Raw genomic sequence first — 26,537 nt, forward strand, 5'->3', positions numbered from 1 at the left:
CTGTCCCTCTGGATCCCTCGGGACAGCAGGATCAGCATTCCAAGGCCTGGCTCAGCTCCGGGTTTATTTCCAGGCCAGGTTTATTTCTACCTCTCCCAGTGCTGATCCCTCTCCATCAACATCCCAACCTCCAGCAGCACCCAGCTCTTCCCAGGACCTCACTCTGTGCTCTTCCAGGGAAAACAGCACCTGGAGGCTCCAAGGAATTTTATCAGGGGCTTTAAATAACAGGGAGAGCAAGGGCAACCTCACAGCGTTTAATGCTTGAGAGGAAAATTCCAGATCCTGGAGAAGATCCCAGGATTGCCAAGGCTGCACCCACAGGTATTCCCTCCCCTTTGCCAAGAGCTCTTGGTGACACGAGGAATGTGGCAGGACAGCATTCCATGACAGCAGGCAGCAGGAATTCACTGGGAAGCAGGATAACAACCAGGAATAGGCTGGAGGCAGGAGCAGCTTTTCCACAGCAAAGACCTTCTCCCGCTTGGAAGTATTTTGGAATCAACAGCCAGGAATTTTTATTGTTACTTTGGAGTTCTCCTCAGGAAAATGACACCTTCCACTAGCCCAGACTTACCTTAGGACAATTCCAGAGATGTGGAAGTCACAGCTCCTTCAGAGAACCTGATCCTAAACCCAACCCTAAAGCTTTTCCCTCAAAGGACACAAACCCCAGAGAAAAAAAACCAGCAATTCCAAGGTAATTCCACATTCAATGTTTATTTCTTTGTCATACAAATAGAAACGTGTGCCCCAAATCTCGCCCGAAAGTTCTACCTGGATTGTTTTTAAAAAAACCCCACAGAACATTCGTTCATCCTGACAGTTAAAAAGCTGCATGGGAAAGGAACAGAGGGTTCAGGAGCCTTGTCCCAACAAGTGACATTTTCCTGCTGGAGCATCTGCCACTTCTCCCAAAGTTCTCAAGCGACAACGTCCCCGTACAATCACTCGCTCATCAGCAAAGTGGCTGATGAGAGGAGAATTTTAATTTTTTTTTGTAAAAATCAGTTTTTAAGAAGAGATTTTCCTACTGGAAGGAGTAAAAACCATGAAAAATCCTCGAGTCCAATTCAGGGAGGCACAGACTCCAACGCTTCTTGGAAAAGCCAGGTTCAAGGAAGACTCTCTTTGGCGGCAGACGGCTCCGTTAGGAAGATACAGCATCTGGAATCCAAGAGTGCAGCTGGACAGACTTTGAGTCAAAAAAAAGGTGCGTGTTGAGCGTCGAAACAACAGAAAAAACCCAAGTCCAAAGCAGTCTGAAATGTTGGGACACACACAAACACAAATTCCCTACCCAGTTTCTAGGGATCCATGCATGATGTTTGGATAGGAGCGACGGAGCTACGGAAAAAGAAACGATGATTCCGGTTATTTTCGGTCGGCGTGGAAGTGGTTTTTGTCCATAGGTTACTCAATACTTACTGGAGCAGTGTCAGTGAAGAGCTTGATAATGGAATTCAGCCCCTCAGAGCTGAATTTCCACCTGCATTTCCTAACAGAGCATCCCTCACGTCTGTAGCTGTAAATTTTGATTTAAAACACAACTTTTAAAACGTTACCAACATCTTCAGCACGAGCTGAAAGGCATAAAAGCCTGGTGAGGTACGAGAGCAATGCACTGCCCTGGGGGTGGACACTCCACTTTTAACCCAACTACCACAGAATTCCCAATTTTTCTTTTCCTACCTCACTGTGAGGAGTTTGAAATCCAATTGTAAGAACCGTGTCGGACACGACAGGAGTTACCTGGGGGATTCTTCTCATCTCATTTAGAAAACCAAGATCTAATGAAGGGATTCATTTAATCAAAAAAAGAAAAGGACCAAAATCTCAAACATCAGATTCAACTACAGGACAACGATGTGGCTTTTCCTGCCCCCCCGCCCTCCACCATCTCCACCCGAGAACTGAGGCCGCAGACGGAATCCAGGGGAACCCAAAACCAAAGGAATGGAGAAAAACAACTTCATGGACACGGGTGTATTCTGCTGTCTGGTGTTGTCCCGGGATAGCACCACCACAAAAGGTTGGACACGGCCTAGTGGAACTGGACAAACTCTTCCAGAGTTCTGGGGATCTGGTTTTGGTAGCTGATGTTGTAGATCCGCACGGCGCGGGCAGCCAGGCACTTGAGACTCAGCTTCATTTGAGTTTTAAGGAGGATTTCGGACACCCCGGTGGTACTTTTATCCAGAGGGGTTTTCTTCTGCTTGTTGGTCATGTCCGTGTGGGCGCCGGCCTCCACCAGGCTGATGATGATGGAGTGCAACGTCAAGAAGTCGCTGATGGGCCGGTGGTACTGCACGATGATGTGCAGGGGGCTGTTCCCCTCGTTGTCCACGGCGTTGACGTCGGCGCCGCAGTCCAGCAGGAGCTTGGTGACCAGGGCGTTGGGGAAGCTGCACACGTCGTTGGTGTGGAAGTCGTCCACAGGCGTGCCCGAGTTGACGGCGTGGTGCAGCAAGCTGGAGCCGTCGCGCGTGCGCGGGTCCAGGTGGATCAGGTTGTAGATCTGCTTGTTGATGCGGGACTGGTCGTCCTCGCTGCACTGCGTCTTGGTGGAGATGCACACCAGGTAGAGGAAGGTGAAGATGTTACACTCGTAGTTGTCCATGGCCGTGTGGATGTCGGCGTCCGGCGTGGTTTTGATGCGCGCCATGCCCTGCTCGATCTCCAGCACGCTGCAGCGCAGGACGCTCTCGATGTCCTTAGCTTTCACGGGCTCGTTCAGGTGGATCATCTGGGAGAAGACCTGAGCGAACCTCAGCAGGTCCTTGTGGGTGTTCCTGTTGCCCTTCTGCCGCAGGTGCAGGGCGTGGAGCCAGAGCTTGATGCACTGCTCGAACTCCATGTTGTCCGCGTAGACCGCGCCCCGGTAAATGATGGGGTGGGAGACGTCGATATTGTCCGAGCCCAGGATTCTCTCCCGCACTATGAGGCCTTCCATGTGAAGGGCATCTCTGTCCTGCCTGATGGACTCTAATTCCTGAGGGGTCCTGCATTCCGACCTGTTTCCGTAAGCCTCGATCTGGGGGAGCACCTCCTTCTCGATGACGTTCTCGCTGTCGCGGTACCTCTCCAGCATGGCTAAATATAAATAGTGGTAAGTCTTCAAAATGTCGTAGTTCTCCCTGTCGTTGGCAAACGAGGCCCCCAGCAGCTCCAGAGCTTCGATCCTGCTCCTCCTGTCGCAGTCGGCGTGAGCCAGCAGCAGCTCCACCACGTCGGCCTTGCAGCTCTCGGCGGCCACCTTGAGCGGCGTCATGCCGTGGCCGTTGACCATCATGGCCGCCTTCCACTTGACCAGCTCCCTGACGATCTCCAGGTGCCCGGCCTCGGCGGCGAAGTGCAGGGCGGTGGCCCCGCAGTGGGCCTTGGCGTTGGGGTCGGCGTGCTGCTCCAGCAGGTAGCGCACCACGTCCGTGTGGCCCTTGTAGGCCGCGATCATCAGGCAGGTGTTGTCGTACTTGTTGGCGATGCTGATGTTGGCGTTGTTCTCCACCAGGTACTTGACGATGTCCAGCCGGCCATCGAAGCAGGCCGCCCGCAGCGGCGTCGAGTTGGTCACCGTGGTGTGGTTGACGTTGGCGCCGTGGCTCACCAGCAGCTTCACCACCTCGAAGTGGCCGGCGCCGGCCGCGCACCACAGCGCGGTGGCGCCGTCGATGACGAAGCTGGGGACGAGAGGACAGGGAATTAGGCTGATGCTCTCCCAAAAGCATCCCACGCCCAGCCACCAAAATAGGGATTTCACAGCCAGCCCATGCTTGGATTCCAAGGAACTCACCGGGATCGCCATGGCCAAGGAATGAGGCCAAGGGAGCACACGGAGCATTGGAAGTTGGAGCTTCAAGGCGGCCAAAGGGGTTTGGCCGCCTTGAAGATCCCACTCACAAACTCCAGCCTCAGTTTAGAGAGGTCTGGCAAGAAGAGTTCTAAAATGATCCCTTCAGTGCCACTAAGTGACATATTAAAGACCAAGAAAAACCTTAAAATTGATCTTTTGACACACAAAAAAATTCAGATTTAGACACCCGCAACAGCCCTGGCTTCAAAACTTCCAATCACTTCCCCTGCCCCCTCTCCCTGAGCTGCAATTCCCCAGCGCTTCCCTATTTGAGATCCCGTGCCCTGAATCAGCCTAGCAACCTGGTGACACAAATGGAACTTCAGGAAGAAAATAAAACCCAAAAAAGCAGAAGTTCTGGGCTGGGCTGCTCCACAGAGCTGTGTCACATGAATAACGGGGAAATGAGGGGACAGATCCTTCTTTTTAAGCTGTTTTTTCATTCCCTTAAACCCAGCACACAAAATAAAGGATTTGCCTTTCCCATTTCCTGGTTTCTGAAGGATTTAAATGAAGAAACAGGCAGGATTCACACCCCCTCAAGGCACGTCCCAAACACACAGGAAGGACAAATATTTTCAAACAGCCACGCTCCCCAGAGTTAAAATATGGTAAGATCAGCTGAAATTGCACTTTCACAGCGATTTTTAATTATTATAAAGCCCTCGCAGCTCCACAGCAACTGTTTGTAAATCCAACACCTCCAGAGGCTCTTCAGGATCTCAGAGAGAATTCCCAGCGAGAAGTTCCTTATTTTGTAAATAACTCCATTAAAATATTCATGCATTGAAGCAGGAGGAGAGTGAGGAGGGGGGATTTTCCATGAACCCGAGGTGATTTGTTGGGTGTTTTGAGGTTCCAAGTGGAAAGCCCAGGGGAGAGGAGCTGCCGAGCCACCACCTTATCTGAGGAACAACAATCCCCGGGGATCACATGGGCTCTGCTCCTCTCTCTGCATCCATTGTGCCTCCCACAACTCCTCCTTCAACCCGTGCCAGGCACAGCCTCTGGAAAACATCCCCACCCCAGCCAGGCACAAATCCAGCATCTGCTGTCTGTCAGGAGGTGCTTCCTCCAGGAATTCTCACCCCGGGAATTCTCAACCTGCTTCTGATTGGGGAAAAAAAAATTTAACAAAAACACCAAAAAAAAAAACAAAACCAAAAATCAAGCCAAAAAACAAAACAACAACAAAAAAACCACACACACACAAAAAAAAAAAAAAAAAAAAAAAAAAAAAAAAAAAACCGAGCTGGAAGGGAAAAGGAAGGAATAAAAATCAAACCACACAAGGAAGTGGTTCTGCATGTGAAAACTGAGCAGTGTGAGAATCCTTCCTGATGGCACTGTCACCTGCAGCAGCAAAAATGTCCCAGAAAGGCCACTCTGGACCAGCAGAAGCTCTCTGGGCTGTGAATATTATCCTGTGAATATTATTGTCCACAGCTTCACATGGGGAATTCCTAAATGGAAAAGTCATTTATGGCTCATAAAGCATCAGGTGGGATCTCCAACCACACAGGCATTTTTTACCAGAAAATCACCAAACTGTGACCTCACTGTGGCCTCCAACACCCACGTGATGTTTAGGTGGGGATGTCATGAATTCATTTCTAAAAACAGCAGCAAGGAGGGCCCTGGGCACTGCCAGCCTGTCAGCCTGGGAAAATCAGAGATCAGATCCTCCTGGCAGCTCTGCTGAGGCCCACAGAGGGCAGGGAGTGATCACAGATCAATGAACAGCCTGGGAAGGGACACACAAGGGCCATCAAAGCCCAGAATGCTGAGCTGGACAGGGCCAACCAGGGCCACCAGGTCACAGAATGTCCTGAGCTGGAAGGGAGACACAAGCACCAAAAAGTCACAGAATAGTCTGAGTTAGGGAGAACCCACAAGGACCAACAAGTCACGGAATCCTGAGCTGGAAGGGCTCCACAATGAACCACCAAGTTATGGAATAGTCTGAGTTGGGAGCACAAGGACCACCAACTCACAGAAGAGCCCAAGCTGAAAAGAACCCACAAGGGCCATCACATCACAGAACACAGAGCTGGAAGGGCCCCACAAGGAGCACCAAATCACAAAATAGCCCGAGTCGAAAAATACCCACACGGGCCACCAAGTCACAGAACACTTTGCCGTAAGAGATCCACAAGCACCACCAAGTCCCGGAATAATCTGAGCTGGGACCAGCACGTCACAGAAGAGCCGGAGCAGAAAAGAACCCAGGACCGAGCCACAGAACCCACAAAGCCCATGGGCTCACGGAACCCCCTGCGCTGGGGAGGCTCCCGAGCCCCGCCGAGCCCCGGAGCAGCGGGAGCCGCCCGAGGCCCGCCCGGCCCGCCCAGCCCCGCTCTCCCCGAGCCGCCCAGGCCGCGCCCGGCCTGTCCGATCCGGGCCGGGCCTCACGTACCCGTCGAAGCGGACGGTGCCGGTCTGCTGCGTGTGGACGCGGTAATGCTCGAGCAGCAGCCGCACCACCTTGGCGTGCCCGTTGCGGGCGGCGATGATGAGCGGCGTGGAGCGCTGCCCGCCGTGCTGGCTCACGTAGCCCAGCAGGTACTTGATGTCGCTCTCGGAGCGGTTCAGCAGCAGCGCGGCCAGGGTGAGCACGCGGCCCTCGCTGGCCGCCTTGTACACGTACCCCGCCAGCCCCTCCATGGCCGCCTCCGCCTCCGCGCGGCCCCGCCGCCCGCAACGGCCCCGCTCGGGCCGGCCCGGCTCTGCCCCGGCCCGCTCCGTCCTGGCGCGGCGCCCCGCGGGGCGCACATGCGGCCGCCCCGGGGCCCGCCGCCCCCGGCCCCGCTCCCGGCGCTGCCGCCCCGGCCCCGGCGGGAGCGCAGCCGCCGCCCGGCAGGCAAGGCGCGGCCCCCCCGCCCGGAGCGCGGGCCCGGCCGGCACCGCCGCGCTCCGCCCCGGAACCGCTCGGCAGCGCCCGCCCGCCGCGGCGGGGCCGGCCGGCAGCGGCCGCCCGGGCAGCGCGTTCCGGGAGCGCCGGCGGCCCCAGAGCCGGGCCGGGAGCGGGGCCTGAGGGGCTGCGGCAACACAGCCGGGCAGAGTTCAAGGAATAAAGCAGGGATTTATTAAAGGCCTTCACAGGATACACCTTGGAAAGTACAAGAGCCCGGCTGTGGCTACACCCGAGATGGACAGCAGGTCACACGTTTTCACACTTGTATAAGTTTTGGTCCATTTCCATATTGGCGTTAATTGTCCAATTCCAGCTCCAGGTTATGCCGTCCCATCCTCCCAGATTGCTCTCCTCAATTCGCTGTTGTTTGCACTTTTTGGGCCTGAAGCTGCAGCGGTGTCCTTGGTTCTGGGCCTGGAAAAGGATTGTTTTGTCTGACTGAACCATGAAGAAAACTTGCTAACAGTTTATATGAAGCTCAGTTATACACCAATGCAGTACAGAATCTGGAAAATAGGAAAGCTGAAACTTAAGGCATCAGCAGCACTGCCAGGGCACATCCCCAAAACACAATAACACAGACAACTGCTTGTGTCACCAGCTCAGCTTTTCATCCTCATTTCCACTGCATGACCACTGAGCTTGGAAAATACCTGAGAGGTCACCGAGTCCCAGCTGTGCCTGACCCCCACCGTGTCACCAGCACCACATCCAGGAATTCCTTGGACACCAGCAGGGATGGGCACTCCAAACCCCCCCAGGCAGCCCCTGACTACCCTTTCCATGGAGAAATTCCTCCTGATGTCCAACCTAAATCCAACCTAAACCTCAACTCTGGTGCAGTTTAAGAAAATGTCTTCGAATCTTGTCCCTATTCTCTGGAAGCTGAGCCTGACCTTCCCTGGCTGCCCCCTCCCATCAGGAAGTGTGGAGAGGGAGATTGGGTTGAGTTGGGTTGGGTTGGGTTGGGTTGGGTTGGGCTGGGCTGGACTGGGTTGGGTTGGTTGGACTGGATTGGGTTGGACTGGATTGGGTTGGGTTGGGCTGGAATTTGTTCATTTGGGCTGGGCTGGGCCAGGCTCAGCTGGACTGGGTTTGGGTGAGCTGGGTTTTGTTGGGTTGGGTGAGACTGGACTGACCTCAGTTGGGTTCAGCTGGGCTGGGTTGGGCTGGGTTTGGATCCATTTGGGGTTTTTTAAGCCAGACCCAGCAGCTCCCATCACCTCAGCCATGCCCCCCGCACACATGGGACCCTCACCCCTGGTTTTGGGGACCCCTTGTCACACACCTGTCACCTCAACCACCTGCAGGGCCACCTGCCTGGCTGCTGGTGACACGAGCCACCAGCAGTAAGGGGACACCACCCCGGGCCCATCTGCTGCCCCATTGTCCTGTGGGGGATCCGGTCTCAGCCCCGTTAATTTTTAACCTGGAGTCCTGACACCGGACCCGCAGCACTTTGTGGGATGTGCATTATTCATGGAGCAGCAGCCGGAGCCCGGAGAGCCCGGGGGACACCAGGGGACACCAGGGGACACCAGGGGACACGAGTCAGGCTGTGGCCGGCCCTGTCTAGAGGCATGTAGCCATGTCAAGGGTGACAAGCAGGGTCCTGGTAAGATTAAGTGGCTCCGTTATCTCGGTGATCTCCGACACTTTTCAGGGATATTTCCCCAGGTGTCGCCCCTGTCCTGCAGGTGGAGCAGGGATGGCGTGGGGAGGGTCCCCTGCTCCTCGAGAGGGACCAAGATCTCCCTTCTGCTGCTGCTGGGAGCCCCGTCAGCTTCACTGGGACCACAATTCCTCAGTGGAACACACAGCTCCTCCCAGGGATTGTCCTGTTCCCATCCCGTGTCACACCATGCACATCCAAGGGAATGGGGACAGGGTGTGACACACGGAGCTCCCATCCCAGGGGTGATGGAGCCTCTGTGCCCAGACCAAGCCCTCCAGGAGGGGTTTGGTGCCTCAAACTTTGTTCCTTGTGAGGGTGGGGAGGCCCTGCCTGTGGCTGCCACATCCCTGGAAGTGTCCAAGGCCAGGTTGGACAGGATAACCTGGGATAATCCTGGGAAAATATCCCTGCCCATCGCAGGATTCACCACCTGATTTTGACTCAAAACTCCAAACCCCAGCGACCACGAATTCAGCCCCGAAAGCTGCGAATCCCTCCCTGTCTGGGCGCGACCCCATCCCGATGGATTTATCCAGCCAAAACCAAGACCAGGCAGCGAACAGAGCGGGGCATCCCCTGCGAATAACCCAGGGCAATGGAAACTCGGGGAAAGCAGCGTGGCCAGACCCCCGGAGAGCTCCAGCTCCTCATTCCCAGTGAACCCGGGGCTCGGAGCGATGGATCGGCACGGAATGCCCTGAGCGTTCCCTGCCCGGGGATGCGGGGGATTCCTCCCTGATCCCCGGGGCATTCCTCCCTGATCCCGGTCCGGAGCACTCCGGTGTGCCCCTCACAGCCGGGGTTATCCCGGCCCCGCCGCTCTCCCGGTGCGTGACCGGCAGGCCGGGCCGGGCCGGGCCGGGCAAGCAGCGGGGCCGGCGCTGCCCTTGCTGGGGATCCGGGGGATTCCTCCCTGATCCCAGTCTGCGGCATTGCGGTGTGCCCATCACAGCCCGGGTTACCCCGACCCCGCCGCTCTCCCGGTGCGTGACCGGCAGGCCGAACCGGAGGAGCGGGGCCGGCGCTGCCCCCGCCCCGCCGGGCGGGCCCGGGGCCGCCCCCGCGCAGCCGCCGCTGCTCTGGGGCCGGGCCGGGAGCTCCCGGCAGCGGGGTCGGCGCCGGCACCGCCACAGCAGCGGCAGCGGCCCCGGCAGCGGCTCCGGGAGCCCCGGCCGGGCGGATGCAGGGCTCGGCGCGGCGCCGGCCCTTCCCGGCCGCGGCCCCGGGCTCGCCCCCGCCCGCCGGGCCGCTCTACCCGGGCAGGTGAGTGAGCGCGGCCGGGGCTCGGGAACGGGAAAATCCACTCCGGGTTCACTGGGGATCCTCACTGCATCTAAGCCCCCCAGATCAGCCCGCCCCGAGCCCCCCGGGACAGCCCGGCCCCTTCCCGGGTACCACCCCCGGTGCTGCGGGGTCCGGAGCATCCCCAGGGTCGGGATCCAAAATATCCCCAGGGTCGGGATCCGGGACATCCCCAGGGTCGGGATCCGGGATATCCCCAGGTTCAGGGTCTGGGATATCCCCAGGGTCGGGGTCCCCCAAGGTTTCCCCACTCGGCTTTGTCCATAGCATCCCGGCATACCTGGGTTATCCCAGCCGATCCAGGGTTTGGCAGACTCTTCCAGGGAGCCGCGGCATTCCCAGCTCATCCAGGGTACCCCATCCTCACCCTTCAGCTCTCGGGGTTCGTTGAGTCATCCCACAGTGGTTTGGGGTGTAAGGGACCTTCAAGATCCTGTTGGTCCAGGGCAGGGACACTTCCATGGACTTCGGACCACGGGCAGCCCAAGCCCGGGGCTGCTCCAGCTGATCCCGTTCTGGTCTGGGCACCAGGAGAGGCATTGATCCGCTTTTCCTGCAGAGAGCTGAAGGTCCAGAGGTGCTGGGGGAGCATTTCATGGAAAGGCTCCATCGGGGCTGGATCCTCGGGGTTGGATCCTCGGCAGAGGGGGCTGGAGCAGGAGCTGAAGGTGACGCTGCATCCCCAGCATCCCATCCCGGTGCTGGAATCCCGCCGGGCAGCGCCGCATTTTCAGCCCTCAGCTCAACTCCTGGGAGTTGGGATTTTGCTTCATCATGCAAAAGTTAAAAATAGTTGCACTTAATTCAGCACTTTTCACCTTGCTGAAGAGGCCGGGAGGAGCCTCCCCACAGGGACGGGTCAGGCATGGTGGCAGCCTGGTGCTCTCCTGCCCTGCCCGCTCCCCAGCTTTGTTATCCCGCAGCTCCCAGAGCCACGGAAGCGCAGCCCGGGCGTGGGGTGGCAGCTCTGCCTCCTCCCAGAGCTGCTCCAGGGCTCCGTGTCCCTCTGTCCCCTCCAGGCACGGGGCGGGGAAGGCCGAGGACACCTTCAAGACGTCCCCGTTCCACCTGGACCTGTGGTTCTACTTCACCCTGCAGAACTGGGTGCTGGATTTCGGGCGCCCCATCGCCATGGTGAGTGAGGGGACACGGCCAGGGGGGTGTCCTGGAGGAGCTGGGACCACTGCCCCGCTCTGGTGGCACTGGGGCCAAGCCAGCTCCAGCCTCTGTTCTCTCTCCCACACCTTTGTTTCACACCTGGGAGGTTCCTCCTGCCATTCCCCATTCCTTGCCTGCACCCCAGAGTTTGGGGCTGCAGCTTCCAGGAGTGGCCATTCCATTTCAATGGAATTTTTTCAAGCTGGAAGCTGGCAGAAGGTTCAGGAGGATCTGGGAATCCCAAATGCTTTCCTTGTTCCCACAGCTTGCCAGCACCGGGCAGGGACAGGAGTGGAAATTTCCAAGGGTGATTTTTGGGAAGTTTGCTCCAAGATGAGCTGCCCTGCCAACCCCCTGAAGCTCAGCTGAGCATTCCCAAGCAATCCCAACGTTTTCCCTCTCCCATGTGCTGCTCTTCCCTCTCTCCTCAGATCATCCTCCCTCTGGAATGGTTCCCTCTGAACAAACCCAGCGCTGGAGATTATTTCCACATGGCTTACAACGTTATCACCCCCTTCCTGCTGCTGAAGGTAAGCCTGGCAATGTCCAGGGGTTCCCCATTCTCAATTCTGTAAAGTTTCAGAGGTTTTGAGGGTGTTGGTTATTCCCAAATTCCTGCCAGTGAGGAAGAGTTCAGAGGATTTGTGATGCCACCTCAATTTCCTGCATGTCCAGAGCAAATCCCCCTGGAATTCTGGCTCCAGGAGGAGTCAGAGCTGAAGGTAAACCTGGAATGTTCAGGGGTTTTCCATCCAGGTTTTGCAAAGGCTCAGAGGATTTTAGGATGTTGGTTATTCCCAAATTCCTTCCAGCAAGGGGGAATTTCCCACTCCAGGAGGGATTTGTGGTGCCACCTTTTAATTTCCTGCATGTCCAAAGCAAATCACTTCCCCCTGGAATTCTGGCCTCAGGAGGGGTCAGAGCCCTTTTCCCAAATGATATTTTTAGGACAACAGCCACCCCTGGCTTAACAGGCAGCTGGAAGCAGAGTGGATTTTCTGAATTGTTCAGAGCTTAATTCCACTTGATCTTTGACATTGGAATTGTAGCTGGAGCTGGAATTTATCTGGCTCCAGCTGCCAACCTCTGGATCTCATGAACCATTCACGAGGTGAAACCCTGTCAGATCATTAGGAATCTTTTCCCATTAAACACTCGAGGAGAAAGCAATTATAAATCTATTTTAACCTTCATTAGCTGGGAACTGAATTACGGCCTGAGGTGGAAATGATTCCCTCTCGATATCCCGGGAGGATTTCAAGGCTGGGGGCAAAAAGGGAATATCCAGGAGGTGGGAGCTGACCTTTCCCAGGTGGTTTCTGCAGGGATCACGCACAGGGAGATCCAGGCTGCATTTCTCTGGCCCAGGGACGTGTCCCACCCTCCTGTCCCCCCCAGGACCTTGTGCTCTCCTTGTCCCCCTGTGACGTCCGTGCCGCAGCTCCAGGGGAAGGGAAAGCTAAGCCTCCAAATTAAACCCAAATAAGGTCAAAATTAAACACAAATAAGGAGCTTTTCCCTGCCTGGGGAGGGCTGCAAAGCTGATTTAGGGAGAGGGGGGGCCCTGGCTGATCCCAGAGCTGACCCAGCCAAAGCTGGAAAACTCCTGGGGCTGGGATCTGCCTTGGGAGCTGCTCCTGCTGCGCAAGCTGAGCGTGGAGCTGCCTCCCAAAATTCCTGCTGCTGTTCCAAGGCTTGTCCCGGACCCTGAGCCAGCCTCAGGTGCTCGAGATGGGGCAGGGAGGGAGCCCAGCACTGCAAGCGGTGCCCAGAAATTGCCCCGAGTGGTTTTGTGGCTCCTCCTGGCTGTGGGGTCAAACTGTGGGGAGCTGAGTCCTGTTCCGTGGGGAAGGAAGGGAACAGGACCCCAAAATGTTCACCTGGGGAATCCTGAAGTGTCCTGAAGCTCTCTGTGGAGCCGAGTTCCATTCCATGGGGAAGAAAGGGAACAGAACCCCTAAATGTGCACATGGGGGATCCTGGAGTGTCCAGACAGGGTGGGAAGTGTGAGGAGCTCTGTGCTGGAGGCTCTGCTGCCACTGGAGGGCACATCCAACCTCCCAGTCCTCTCCAGAGGCAGGAGAACCACGGCCTTTTGATGAGGAAACCCTCATTAACAGCAAACCAAACGAACTCTTGGGGTTGAAAGCAGCAGAAACCCCTTTAGAGGTTTTCCTCCCAAAGTTACCCAAAGCCAGGACAGGTTGTTACATCTTTGAGAAAAAGGGATTGGCTGAAATTTCCTGAGTTTATACCTTTAAAACCTAAGGGCCAGTGCTTAAAACCAGGCCTGTAACCCTTGATTTGAAGCACCCTGGCAGAATGACAATATTTGTCTTGGAATATTTAGCTTGGGTTCATTTAAAATTGCACTAAATGCCATTTCTAACTCCTATCCCAATAAACCAAGGCTATCTGTTGCTGTTATGACATGAAACTCTTGGGATGTGTTGTAGTAGCAATTTTCAGTGAAAGGCAGAGTGCCTGGAATTGGATTTTGGTGAGATGCAGGTGCCTTACCTGCAGAAAGCAATCCATTCTCTTCAGCACAGCCTAACTCATCACCTCCTGGTGCCAAAACCACAAAACCTGTGCCTTTGACCCCAATATGAGTTCGCTCAGGAGTTGGACTTGATTTTTTGGGTCCCTTCAAGCTCAGGATATTTTGGGGTTTTTGGTGATGAATTTCTGAGCGCTCTGGCAAAAAAACCCCAAAACCCAGCAAGGGCAGGAGCTGCCACATCCCTGCTCCTCCTCCTCATCCTCCTCACACCCTCCCTGTGCCTGCAGCTCATCGAGAGGTCCCCCAAGACCCTGCCCAGGTCCATGGTCTACGTCAGCATCATCACCTTCGTGATGGGCGCCAGCATCCACCTGGTGGGAGACTCAGTGAACCACCGGTTGATCTTCAGCGGGTACCAGCACCACCTGTCTGTCAGGGAGAACCCCATCATCAGGAACCTCAAACCCGAGACCCTGGTGAGGCCCCAGCTGGGTTTGTAAAATCTGAATTTGTGAATGGGAAAGGAACCTCAAACCTGAGACCCTGGTGAGGGCTGAACTGGCTTCTGAAATCTAAATTTATTAATGGTAAAGGAACCTCAAACCCAAGACCCTGGTGACGGCTGAGCAGGGTTTGTAAATTCTGGATTTGTAAATGGCAAAGGAACCTCAAACCTGAGACCCTGGTGAGGGACTGAACTGGCTTCTGAAATCTAAATTTATTAATGGCAAAGGAACCTCAAACCTGGCTCAGCTGGGCTCTAAGATCTGAGTTCATAAATGGTAAAGGAACCTCAAACCCAAGACCCTGGTGAGGGCTGAGCTGGGTTTTAAAAATCTGAATTTATAAATTATAAAGGCTGAGCTGGGCTCAAGCATTTCTAAAACCGGAATTTATAAATTATGAAGGAACCTCAAACTCAAGACCCTGGTGAGGGGGTGAGCTGGGTTCTGAAATCTGAATTTATAAATGATAAAGGAACATCAGGCCTGAGACCTCGGTGAGAGGCTGAGCTGGGTTCTAAAATCTGAATTTATAAATGATAAAGGAACATCAAGACAGAGATTTCAGTAAGGGGCCGAGCTGGGTTTGTAAAATCTGAATTTATAAATGATAAAGGAACCTCAAACCTGAGACCCTGGTAAGGAACTGAGTTAAGCTCAAGCATTTCTAAAACCTGAATTTATGAATGACCTGGGTAAGGGGCTGAGCTGGGCTCAAGCATTTCTAAAATCAGAATTAATAAGTGACTCCGGTAAGAAACTGAGGTGGGTTCTAAAATCTGAATTTATAAATGATAAAGGAACCTCGAGCCTGAGACCTTGATAAGAGACTGAGCTGGGGTCAAGCATTTCTAAAATCTGAATTTATGAATGGCCTGGGTGAGGGGCTGAGCTGGGATCAGGCATATCTGAAACCTGGATTTATGAATGATGAAGCTGTTTGGGATTTTGCTCGTTTGCTAACTGGGATTCTCCCCGTGTCCTGCCACAGATCGATTCCTTCGAGCTGCTCTACTACTACGACGAGTATTTGGGGCACTCCATGTGGTGAGTGATGCCAGGTTATGGGATGGCACAGGGGGAAGGGCAGGGCTTAAAGTGGAAAATGAAAACCCCGAGCCGGAGCTGGCCGGGGATAATGATCTGCTGGCCAGGGCTGGATTAGGATTAGGATCCAGATTAGGGGGGATCCGGCAATCGCTGGAAAATCCCCTCTGCTCAGGGGTATTTTGGGATTGGAGGGCCAGGGGAACAGCTTGTCCTTCCAGGGGGACAGGAGGTTCCTCCTCCTGCACCCCCAGATGTGCCCCAAACACCCCAAACGCCATAAACACTGCAAACACTCCAAACATCCCCAATACCCCAAACATCCCCAATATCCCAAACACCGCAAATACCCCAAACACCACAAACACCCCAAATATCCCAAATATCCCAAACATCCCCAACACTCCAAATATCCCAAATACCCCAAACACCCCAAATATCCCAAAATACCCCAAAATATCCCAAGAGGAGGGTCTGGCTAGGCCTGGACCCGCTCCAGGTGATCCTGGGGAAATCTCTCCTGCCTGATTTAGGGTTCCTGGAGTGCTGGGAAGGAGCAAACCTCATTCTTTGGAGCTCTTAAAAAGGAAGAAGAGCTCTGGGGGTTTTGGGAATCCTGCTCCACATCCCAGACACAGCACAGGAGCCTGGAGTGCCTCGCTGGAATTACCCAAGGCAGCAGCTGGAGCCCAGCTTTGCCTTCATCGGCAATTCCAGGCTTTTCCTGCCCCAGGCTGGGAATTCTCTGCATCTGCAGAGCCCAGGACGGGCCCAGCCCCTGCCCAGCCCTTCTGTGCCCTGCCCTGGGGAGGCAGCAGGAATCCCTGAGCAGGGAATCCCACAACAAGGGATCCCACAGCTGCTCCTTCCCCAGGCTCAGCACAGGGGCAGTTCTGAGTGTGGGGGGGATCTGGGGGAGTTCCAGTCCCTTCCAGGCTCCTCCCAGCTCTGGGAATTGCTGGTGTTTTCCAGGTACATCCCGTTTTTCCTGATCCTGTTCATTTATTTCACCGGGTGCTTCACGCCCGCGGCGGGGCAGAGCCGGATGCCCCTGGCTGCCCTGCTCCTGGTGGGGCCCAGCAGCCTCTACTACTGGTGAGTGCCTCGGGGTGGGAGGGAATTCCTCAGGAATACCCAGGAATGTTCCAGGAAAAGCTGCTCCATCCCCCAGGGCTCCCCAGGGCAGCTTTTGCTCTGCAGGGCTGGGAATGCTTTCCCTGTGATCCCAGGATCAAAACTGATCCCCGAACAGCCTGGAATGTTCTCCCAGTGATCCCAAGATCCCAATGATCCCAGAAAAGCTGGGAATACTTTCCCTGTGATCCCAGGATCAAAACTGATCCCAAAAGAGCTGGGAATGTTCTGCCTGTGATTCCAGGATGAAAACTGATCCCAGATAAGCTGGGAATGCTCTGCCTCATCCCAGGATCAAAACTGATCCCAGAACAGCCTGGAATGTTCTCCCAGTGATCCCAAGATCCCAATGATCTCAGAAAAGCTGGGAATACTTTCCCTGTGATCCCAGGATCACCATGGATTCCAGAACAGCTGGAAATGCTCTCCCTGTGATCCCAGGATCAAAACTGATCCCAAAAGCGCTGGGAATGTTCTTTCTGCATTCCATCATCACCACTGCTCCCAGATAAGCTGGGAATGCTCTCCCTGTGATCCCAGGATCAAAATTGATCCCAGAACAGCTGGGAATGCTCTGTCTGCATTCCAGGATCACCACTGATCCCAGAAAAGCTGGGAATACTTTCCCTGCATTCCAAGATCACCACTGATCCCAAAAGTGCTGGGAATGTTCTCTCTGCATTCCGGGATCACCACTGATCCCATAACAGCTGGGAATGCTCTCCCTGTGATCCCAGGATCAAAACTGATCCCAAAAAAGCTGGGAATGCTTTCCCTGTGGTCCCAGGATACCACTGATCCCATAAAAGCTGGGAATGCTCTCCCTGTGAATCCCAAAAGAGCTGGGAATGCTCTTCCTGTGATCCCAGGATCACCACTGCTCCCAGATAAGCTGGGAATGCTCTGCCTGCATCCCAGGATCAAAACTGCTCCCGGAGGAGCTGGGAATGCTCTCCCTGCCAGGATCACCATGGATCCCAGAGGAGCTGGGAACGCTCTCCCAGCACCTCGGGATCCCCAGGAATTGTCCCCGCAGGTACCTGGTGACCGAGGGCCAGATCTTCATCCTCTACATCTTCACCTTCTTCGCCATGATGGCGCTGGTGATGCACCAGCGGCGCAAGGGGCTGGTGCTGGACAGCAACGGGCTCTTCCTCTTCCTCTCCTTCATCATCACCCTGCTCCTCATCGCCGCCTGGGTGGGCTGGCTCTGGAACGACAAGATCCTGCGGAAAAAGTACCCGGGGGTGATTTACATCCCCGAGCCCTGGGCCTTCTACACCCTGCACATGAACAACCTGCACGCAGCCAAGGGCGCTTTCTAAGCTTTTGGTGTTTTTGAGGGGGGGGAAAAAAAAAAAAAGAGAGAAGAAATCTAGTTTTTCTAATGTAGATTCATGTGTTTCCAAATAAATTCCTGAGTGGTGGTGGCTGTGTGGTGATTACCGCTGGTCAGGAGGGGATTAATTAAAATTCATTAACTCGCTCTCACTGGTGAGCACAGGGGCAGGAGAGGGCAATTCCCACAAACAGCCCTAAAATCCATCAGGAAGAAGGGAAATTCCAGGGGTCTGTGCACCAGCACTGCCAGCTCTCACAAAAAGGCAAATTCCCCACAAACAGACCGAAAATCCACCAGGAATGGGGAAAACTCCAGGGGTCTGTGCACCAGCACCAGAAGCTCTCACTCAGACTTAAGAATCCTTCAGAACTCCCCACAAAGCAACCCAAAATCCTTCAGGAAGGATGGAAACTCCAGGGATCTCTGCCCCAGCACCTTCAGCTCACACAAAAGGGGAAATTCCCCACAAACAGCCCCAAAATCCATCGGGAAGGGGGGAACTCCCAGGATCCGTGCACCAACACCACCAACTCTCACTCAGACACGAGAATTCCTCAGAATTCCCCAAAATCTGCCCGAAAGAGGAGCCAGGGCTGAGCAGCTCCGGCTGCCCCGGGGATGCAGCTCCAGCTCCAGGGCTGGGAGGAGGAAATCTGAGGGTGAAATTCGGGATAAAAACAGATCCCTTCCCTACAAACCCTCCTGCAGATCCAGAAATCTCCGTCAGCCTTCAGCCCTTCCTTTTTTTTTTTTTTTTTTTAATATTTTAATTTTGGAATTTTCTGATCTTTTTTTTTATTTTGGAATTTTTGGATCTTTTAAAATTTATTTTGGAACTTCAGAATTTTTTGGATTTTTTTTTTAATTTTGGGATTTCTTTGCATTTTGGAATTTTTGGAATTTTTGAATTTTTGGATTTTTTTATTTTGGAATTTTGGAATTTTTTTTTTTAATTTTGGAATCTTTGGATTTGTTTTTTAATTTTTGGATTTTTTTATTTGGGAATTTTTTGGAATTTTGGATTTTGGAATAGCTTTATTTTGGATTTTTTTTTTTTGCATTTTTTTATTTTGGAATTTTAGAATTTTTTTAAATTCTTTTGAATTTTGGAATTTTTTTTTTTTTTTTAGTTTTTGGATTAATTTTTTTTTTAATTTGGCAATTTTCGGAATTTTGGATTTTGGAATATTTTTATTTTGGAATTTTTAGATTTTTACATCCTCCTCCTCCTCTCCCAGCAGCCAAGCTCAGTGCCAGGTGCGCTTCTTTGGGATGACCAAACGCGCGGTTTTGGGGCCCCAGAGAGCCGCAAAACCCCATCCCAAAGCGGCTGGGAAATGTTTTTTCCCGGCAGGAGCAGGAGCGGAGCAGGCTCAGCCCCGTAGCCATGGCAGCGGGTATTTATTACAGCCTCCGCCCGCCCGGCCGCACTTTGGCCCCGAATAAAGCGCAAAAGTGGCCGCAGCCGCCTCCGCTCCCGCCGGGACCCCAAATCCCAGCGATTGGCCCCAAAACCATGGTGAGTGACGCGGGCGGGCCCCGCCGGGCCCCTCTGCGCCCCCAAATCTCATTTTAAAGCTGCTTCTTTTGCTTTTTTTGGTTTTTTTTTCTCTCCGTTCCTGCTCCAGGCAAAGTTTCTGTCCCAGGATCAAATTAATGGTAGGTATGAGTTTGTTCCGCTTCGGGCGTTAATTAGCGAGATTCAATTTACATTTCTATAAAAATGAGGGGTTTTTCCCCCAAAGTGTCTCGGTCTGGGCTCGCTGTCCCTCAGTCCCGGATCGGCTGCCTGGGAAAACAGGGAAATCTCCCAAATTCCAAGGGAAATTCTGCAGGGCAGGAGCAGCCGGGAGGGAGGGGAGCGCCCGGTGCCCATCCCCAGGGAAACACCCGGGAATTCCGGGGTTCAGTCCCGTCCTGGGGGCTCGGGAGGAGGAGGAGGAGGAGGAAGAGGAGGAGGAGGAGGAGGAAGCGCAGGGGATCCAAATTCCCACTGGGGAAGCGGAACCGCGCCCGGGGCTGGGATTGCTCCTTCCGGCCGAAGGAAGCTGAAATAAGGGTATTAATAAGGGTATTAATGAGAGTATTAATGAGAGTATTAATGAGAGTATTATTGCAAATCTGATCAGCTCCGCCGGGGGATCGGCGAGCGGAGGAGGCGGCCGGGCCAGGGGAGGCCACGGCGCCCACGGGCGGCCCCGGAGCATCCCCGGGGCAGCAGCGAGGGCAGGGGACAGAGGGGACAAGGACGGGGGTGGCACCAGCCCAGGCTGGGTTTCTGCAGCCGGAGGGAGCCGGGAGGGAACGGGAGAGAGCCCGGCCGGATCTGGGTCAGCCGCAGCCGGGCGGAGCTGCGGGAGAGGGGGGAGAACTCGGCAGCTTCCACCTCCAAAATATTCCATCTCCAAAATATTCCGCCACCAGCATCCTCCCCCTCCAACATCCTCCTCTCCTCTCCTCTCCTCTCCTCTCCTCTCCTCTCCTCCTTCCTTTTCCTTCTTCAGTTCCCTTCCCTTCTTCCCCTCCTTCCTCTTTCCCTTCTACTTTCTTTCCTTCCTCTTTTCCTTCTTCCTCTTCTCCTCTTTTTTCCGTCTCTTCCTCCCCCTCCATCATCCTTCCCCTCCCTCCTTCATCCTCCTCCATCCCTCTCCCCGCTCTTCCGCCCCACCAATGCGGGAAAATCGCTTTTAACCAAAACCCTCCCCTTTCCCAGCCCCTTTCCCCTCCCATCGGCGCTTCCTCAGCCCGGAGGGCCCCAATTAGCGCCGCTCGGGGTTTTAATTGCCCGTAATTCCCCCCGGTTCCCCGCCGTGCCCATCACCCCGCTGGAAAGGCGACACCCCCGGGCCGACACCGGATCCCGGCTGGAATCGTGCCCGGCCCGGCCCGGCCTCAATGGGATCCTGCGGCTGACCCAGCTTTGGTTCTTAATTAGAGTTCAAGGAATGTTTTTCCCTGTACGACAAGAAACAAAAAGGGAAGATCAAAGCGTCGGACCTGCTGGCAGTGATGCGGTGCCTGGGAGCCAGCCCCACGCCCGGAGAGGTGCAGAGACACCTGCAGCTGCACAGGATCGGTGAGCCACCTGCACGGCCACCACAACGGGGATTAAACATGGGAAAATCCTGTTTGCCTGGAGCTGGGATGTTCCAGGAGGGAGCATCCACCCAGAGCAGTCTCCAGAAGCTGTTGTGATGTGTTAAATCCAGCCCACAAATCAAAACAGCACCGTGAAAATCCCTAAAAAAGCAGGAGACAAATATTTAATATGGATTTGGAGGGTGGGAGATTGTCCAGGCCAACCAACAGAGGTGGAAGAGCACAGAAAGACGTTCAGCTGAAGATCTGTGGGAAAAACAAAGCACAAAAACCAAGGAATTGTGAAATCAGGTTGGGGGGGGGAGGGATTAAAAATTCAGGATCTGAGTTCAGAGCACAAATTGAACAGTTATAAATGGGATTTTAGGAGAAAAAAAATCCCATTTGTTACAGATTCTCTTTTAGGAGGAAGTTGTGACATGCCCTGATCCAGATCAGGGAAACCCCAGGAAAGGGAACTGGGGGAGGATGAGGAGGGTGTTTAGCCCTGGATCCAGCCCCCAGACACAGCCATTCCCAGAGGATCTGCCCTTCCTCTCCCAGACAGGAACGCAGAGCTGGACTTCTCCACCTTCCTGAACATCATGTACAGGCAGATGAAGCAGGAGGAGCCCGAGGAGGAGATCCTGAGAGCCCTGGCCATGATTGACCGGCAGAAGCGAGGAGTGATCGCCGTGCCCGAGCTGCGCGCCAAGCTCACCCGGCTGGGGGAGAAGCTCTCCGAGGAGGAAGGTACCTGGAATTCCCTCGGGGACCAAATTCCATTCCATTCCATTCCATTCCATTCCGTTCCATTCCATTCCTTTCCTTTCCTTTCCTTTCCTTTCCTTTCCTTTCCTTTCCTTTCCTTTCCTTTCATTTCCTTTCTCTTTTCCTCTCTCTTTTCCTTCATCTTCTCCCTCTTTCTTTTCTCTCTTCTCTTTTTTCCTCTTCCTCCTCTACAGCAGCCTCTGGGATGAGGAAGGGCCTGTGCCAGCAGGAGACACCAAAGTAAAAACAGGCAAAAACCCCAAACCCTTCCAGTTTGTCAGAAATTTGGCTCCGAGGGGGACAATGAACGCAAAAGCCCATCTGGACTAAATTTGTGGGGTGTTTGTTTTCCCCCTGTGGCACTCAAAAAGATGGATATTCCTGCTGCAGAGAATTTTACATGGAATTAAAATCCAGGTGCTGACTGGTGCCAGTGTGAAACTCCCACCTGATCCCAGAGGTGATTGCCAACAAAAATCCCCCAGACCCCAAACCCTGCAGTGCTGCTTTCCTCCAAACACCCCAACACCCCCAAACATCCCACCCCAGTGATATTTTCCCATTTTTCAGTGGATGACCTGCTAAAGGAAGCCAAAGTTGGGCCAAATGGAACCATCAAATACGAGGAATTTGTGCGCCACATTTGCCTTCCCTCGGTCGACTACTGAAACCCAGAGTGGGATTTGCTAACAGCAGCACCTGCAGGGTTTCCATTTCTATTTTTCCCACTTTTAGTCAGGCTCAGGAACCAGCAGCTGCCTTTCAAAACCTGATTTTGCCTTCATTTAGTTCTGACACTTCCATGGGTTCCCCCCGGGAGGGAAAAATTCCTGGAAAAACAAGAAATAATATTATATTTATCTGTTATTATAGCAATAGTTAGTGTTATTGAAATAAAGAGAGTGTGACAACACGTGTCAAGCTGTAAAAAAAATAATTTAAATGTTGGGATTGTGGCAGAAGGAACTCATGGTCGAGGTCTCCTGGTTCTCCAAGAGTCAGAACAGCCCAGCAGGTGTTTGGTGTCTCCACAAAGAAAAAACAGGGAAAAAAGGAAAAACAGGGCCAGGAAAACTCCCCTTTTTTCCACACCAAGAAAAAACTCTCCAGGAAAATTCCTGTTTTTCACACCAGGAAAACCTCCCCATCTCCAGACAGATGAAGCCCCCTCTGATCCCTGTTTTCCAGGTTGATTAAACCCCACCCAGGAAAACCCTCTGTTCCCACTTTCCCCCTCAGGAAACACAGAATAACTGAATGCTTTTTATTACATTGAAGGATTTCTACAGGAACAGGGAACATTCAGAAGGTAAACCAGGGGTTGGTTTGGTTTTTTCTTTTTTCCAATGCATATAATAAATATTTTCACTCGGCACTTTTATACAAACTGACATTGGGCTACTGTACATTTGTAAATCCATGGATTGGTTTGGCATGCCCTAAGGAAAACGAAGAGAAAAGGTTTAAGGCAATGGATGAGAGCTTTCCATCCATGGAATTCGTGGTCATTTTCATCTTGTCCTTATTTACACTTTTTCCCTTTTGTTAATTCACGAACAGCAGCACTTTTGGGGACCACCAGTGATTTTCCCTTGTTAGAAATGCAAGTTCTGTTTAAAAAAATAAAATAAAATAAAATCACACTGCTAAACCAAAATTTTTCCCACTAAAATGAGCTTCAAACCCTGAAATGTTCAATTGCAACAAAGAATGAATTTCCACCACGTTCTCCTCACTCTCCTGCAGCTCCTGGAGAATCCCAGGAACTCTTGGACCATCCCAGCTGTGGAATCCTCCAGGGAGAGGAAGGGAATTGCTGCTCCAGCCCTCTGGAGGGGCTCTGGGATGGCTCAGGGGGAATTTCCAGCTGCCAAAGGATGGGACGGGGGCTCCCAGGCAGCTGCAGCTGCTCCTGCTGCAGGGACACGTGTGCACGTCCCAGGTGTGAGTGTGACACATGTGACACGTGTGTGCACGTCCCAGGTGTGAGTGTGAGAGCGTGACACACGTGTGTGATGTGTGTGCACATCCCAAATGTGTGTGTGCATGTCTGACATGTGTGCCCATTCCAGGTGTGAGAGCGTGACACACGTGTCACATCCCAAATGTGTCGTGTGCATGTCTGACACGTGTGCACATCCCAAACATGTGTGAATGTCCCAGACACCTGTGTGCGCGTCCCAAACCTGAGTGTGTGTGTGTGTGACACACACGTGCACACCCCAAACATGTGTGGATGTCCCAGAGATGTGTGAATGTCCCCTCTGCCCACACATGCCTGTCCCACAGGTGTGTGCACACCCCACATACCTGTGTGCGTGTCCCACAGATGGCTGCACATCCCAGACGAGCGTGTGCACATCCCACAGGTGTGCACATCCCACACACACGTGTGCACATCCCAGATGTGGGTGATCAGACACAGGTGAGCCCCCACACACATCTGTGCACATCCCAAACACATGGACACATCCCAGATGTGCGCACATCCCACAGACATGTGGCACATCCCAAACCCTTGCACACCCCACGGACACACACGTGCATGTCCCAGACAAGAGTGTGCACATCCCACAGGTGTGTCTGCACATCCCACACACGTGTGCACATCCCAGGCACATCTGCACACCCCAGATGTGTGAAACCCCCCCAGCCATGGCTGTGCACACCCCAGCCCATGTGGCACACCCTGAGGACGATCCCACCTGCAATTCCAGGGATCACAGCAGGAGCACAGCCCAGGCCACCCCTGCAGGGCCGGAGACCACAGAGCTGGAGTCTGGAAGTTTGGAAGTTCGGGGATTTGGAAGTTTGGGAGTTGGAGAATTTGGGTGTTTGGGACTGTGAGAATTTGGAAGTTTAGGAGCTTGGGGATTTGGGAGCGACTCTGGCAGGGCATGGGGAGATGCAGACTGAGATTGTACCACAAGGCTCACTTGTGCTTGCAGGCACAGCGGAATCCCAGCCTCAGGAATGCTGAGTGTGGAACAGGAATGATCCCAGCCCATGGATCCTGCAGGGCCTCTGTCTCTCCTGGCAGGGCACAGGTCACAAATGCCAGCCCTGAGCCTGGAGCCTTCCCCACAGCAGGATCACAGGGAATGGGGAATGCTCCTGTCCAAGCTGCCATTCCCAAGGTGCCAAATCCCAGCATACCAACACCACCACCACATTCCATTTCCCATGGCATTAACAGGGAGCTTTCCTCCCAGTGGGATCACAGGGAATGGGGAGTGCTGCTGCTGTTCCCAAAGTGCCAAATCCCAGGACACCACCACGTCCCATTTTCCATGGGACTAACAGAGTTTTGCACCTGGAGCCTTTCCCCACTGGGATCACAGCAATGGGAACACCAAGCCAAGCTGCCATTCCCAAAGTGCCAAATCCCAGCATACCAACACTGCCAAGTTCCGTTTCCCATGGCATTAATGGGGTTTTGATCCTGCTGCTCTTGGGGTCGCCCTTCACAGACTCCATGGAAAAGTGGGAAATGCAGCCATGAGCAATCCCAAATTCCTGCTGGATGCTCCAGGAGCCGGGACACGCAGGCTCCAGGCAAACTCACAGCCCCAGTTCCAGAAAAATCCTCCAGCTTATCTGTGAAAAATCTTCTAAACCAGTTAAGAAATATTCCTAGCAGAGGTCGAATCACTTCAAAATCAGACTGTTTCAAAAATAAGTCTTTCCCATTTTCTATCCTTTTATTTCTTTTTTTTTCTTTTTTAACTGACATTTAATAAATTATAAAATCGGTGTATGGTGAAATAGAATATATCAGCCAGATATGTATGAAATACACATGCATGGGAAAAAACTATTGAACTCACCTGGAACTCACACACACGGATCTATAAATACATATATACACACACATATACATATAAACACCAACAGTTTCCTTTTTCCAAAATTCAAGTCAACTATTTAGTGGCAGAGGGATGCTGTAAAAACACTAAAAACAATTTTTGATGCCACATCATGTGAACCTTTCAAATAACCATACGACTGATCAGACAGCAATACCTAATGCTACTTGGATTAAAGATTTTTTTCTTTTTTTCTTGGTTTTTTAAAAATTTTTTCCTGTTTTTTTTTCCTTTTTTTAATCAATGCAAGATTTATATTTATGTTTTTTAGAGACGACTTCATAGGCAAAAGGTGGCCCTTGTCAATGCTTGAAGCGACTATTTGCAATCAACAGTTTTTTTTGGACATGAAAAAATTCAGACAAGAATCTGCTAATTTTAGTATTCCTTAACTCTCTTTTTCCTGATAAACTCAATACCTGCACTTTCAACCAGTTATAAAAATATTTTTCACACCAGAGGAAATATTTACTCTCTCTGACATGGACTTTGGGACACAAGAGAATCACTTCCTTCCCTCCCCCTTTCTCTGACTTTAAAGAATCTCCTGAAAAAAATCTGCATTCCAGCTATTTACACATTCCACTCCTTAAGAAGAACGGATCAGCCCAAATGACCCAAAAAAAAAAATAATTTTTCCTATGTCATGCACAACTTAAGAACAATGAGAAAAGAAACCAGGAATTAAAAACGGCTGAAAAAAATCCAGAGAATCCAAAGAACTCTGAGGGAAAAGTGAAATTTGGAAGCCACTACCCCATAAGGAGCAGGATGGGGAGGAACAGTCTGGGCTTTCCTGGTGGGTTTGGGGTTCAGGCTGGCGCTGAGCAGGGAATATCCAGGGGGGAGCATCAGGTCTGAGCATGCAGGGTGTGCTGGGCACAGCTGCAGCACTGAAACCTGCACTGAAACCTGCACTGAAAAATGCACTGAAACCTGCACTCAAAAATGCACTGAAAAATGCACTGAAAAATGTACTGAAAAATGCACTGAAACCACTGAAAAATGCACTGAAACCTGCACTGAAACCACTGAAAAATGCACTGAAACCTGCACTGAAACCTGCACTGAAACCTGCCAGGCCAGGCCCAGCTGCAGGGGGGCTCAGGCTGAGTCTGAACACAGCAGCTCCACCAGGTGACACCAACACAGGCTCAGGGCAGAGCTGAATTTAGCTCAGCGGGACTGAAGCTCTGAGGAACAAAACCCTCCAGCCCCAAGTGAGGCTTTGGTCTGGGGCTCCACCCCATAAAAATGGAACATCTTGGCCAAAACAAATTCATTTCTCAATGAATTCCTCAACAAGTCATTCCTCAGGTGGGATTTGGGGCTCCACTCCATAAAAACTGAACATCTTGTCCAAATCAAATTAATTTCTCAATGAATTCCTC

The 26,537-nt window shown here is 52.9% G+C and overlaps 3 protein-coding genes across 5 annotated transcripts; 2 read left to right on the forward strand and 1 right to left on the reverse strand.

Moving 5' to 3' along the window:
* Positions 1 to 700: 700 nt before the first annotated feature.
* FEM1B (fem-1 homolog B) lies at positions 701 to 6,543 on the reverse strand. The gene is made up of 2 exons (XM_054272579.1): positions 6,270 to 6,543; positions 701 to 3,680 (listed from the first exon to the last, which is right to left on the reverse strand). The coding sequence occupies exons 1-2, from the start codon at positions 6,515 to 6,517 to the stop codon at positions 2,045 to 2,047; spliced, it is 1,884 nt and encodes a 627-aa protein (XP_054128554.1). The 5' UTR covers positions 6,518 to 6,543; the 3' UTR covers positions 701 to 2,044.
* A 3,079-nt stretch (positions 6,544 to 9,622) lies between these two features.
* CLN6 (CLN6 transmembrane ER protein) lies at positions 9,623 to 17,446 on the forward strand. The gene is made up of 7 exons (XM_054272815.1): positions 9,623 to 9,705; positions 10,764 to 10,878; positions 11,334 to 11,432; positions 13,693 to 13,881; positions 14,900 to 14,955; positions 15,928 to 16,050; positions 17,126 to 17,446. Exons 1-7 carry the CDS (start codon positions 9,623 to 9,625, stop codon positions 17,412 to 17,414), a joined length of 954 nt encoding a protein of 317 aa, XP_054128790.1. The 3' UTR covers positions 17,415 to 17,446.
* Positions 17,447 to 18,863: 1,417 nt separating this feature from the next.
* On the forward strand, positions 18,864 to 22,089 carry CALML4 (calmodulin like 4). Of its 3 annotated transcripts, XM_054272893.1 has the most exons (5): positions 18,864 to 18,950; positions 19,060 to 19,090; positions 20,367 to 20,507; positions 21,074 to 21,262; positions 21,851 to 22,089. In XM_054272893.1, exons 1-5 carry the CDS (start codon positions 18,948 to 18,950, stop codon positions 21,946 to 21,948), a joined length of 462 nt encoding a protein of 153 aa, XP_054128868.1. In that variant the 5' UTR covers positions 18,864 to 18,947; the 3' UTR covers positions 21,949 to 22,089. The 3 variants fall into 3 exon arrangements, with proteins under 3 accessions (XP_054128868.1, XP_054128870.1, XP_054128869.1); XM_054272895.1 differs by lacking the exon at positions 19,060 to 19,090 and having other exon boundaries at positions 18,875 to 18,950; XM_054272894.1 differs by lacking the exons at positions 18,864 to 18,950; positions 19,060 to 19,090 and adding an exon at positions 19,414 to 19,490.
* The last annotated feature ends 4,448 nt before the right edge of the window (positions 22,090 to 26,537 follow it).

This window comes from Melozone crissalis, unplaced genomic scaffold (assembly GCF_028551555.1).
Source record: "Melozone crissalis strain CALT ecotype California unplaced genomic scaffold, PUWL_Pcris_2 ptg000014l_1, whole genome shotgun sequence".
In the NCBI taxonomy this organism is placed as follows: domain Eukaryota; kingdom Metazoa; phylum Chordata; class Aves; order Passeriformes; family Passerellidae; genus Melozone; species Melozone crissalis.

Bases quoted from the DNA above. Each gene is read 5' to 3' on its own strand.
- FEM1B (XM_054272579.1), bottom strand. From the start codon at position 6,517: ATGGAGGGGCTGGCGGGGTACGTGTACAAGGCGGCCAGCGAGGGCCGC. The intron at 3,681-6,269 runs GTACGTGAGGCC...TCTCGTCCCCAG, and splicing joins GGCACCGTCCGCTTCGACGG to CTTCGTCATCGACGGCGCCA.
- CLN6 (XM_054272815.1), top strand. From the start codon at position 9,623: ATGCAGGGCTCGGCGCGGCGCCGGCCCTTCCCGGCCGCGGCCCCGGGC. The intron at 10,879-11,333 runs GTGAGTGAGGGG...CTCTCTCCTCAG, and splicing joins TCGGGCGCCCCATCGCCATG to ATCATCCTCCCTCTGGAATG. The intron at 16,051-17,125 runs GTGAGTGCCTCG...TTGTCCCCGCAG, and splicing joins CCCAGCAGCCTCTACTACTG to GTACCTGGTGACCGAGGGCC.
- CALML4 (XM_054272893.1), top strand. The intron at 19,091-20,366 runs GTAGGTATGAGT...GTTCTTAATTAG, and splicing joins GTCCCAGGATCAAATTAATG to AGTTCAAGGAATGTTTTTCC. The intron at 20,508-21,073 runs GTGAGCCACCTG...TTCCTCTCCCAG, and splicing joins CCTGCAGCTGCACAGGATCG to ACAGGAACGCAGAGCTGGAC.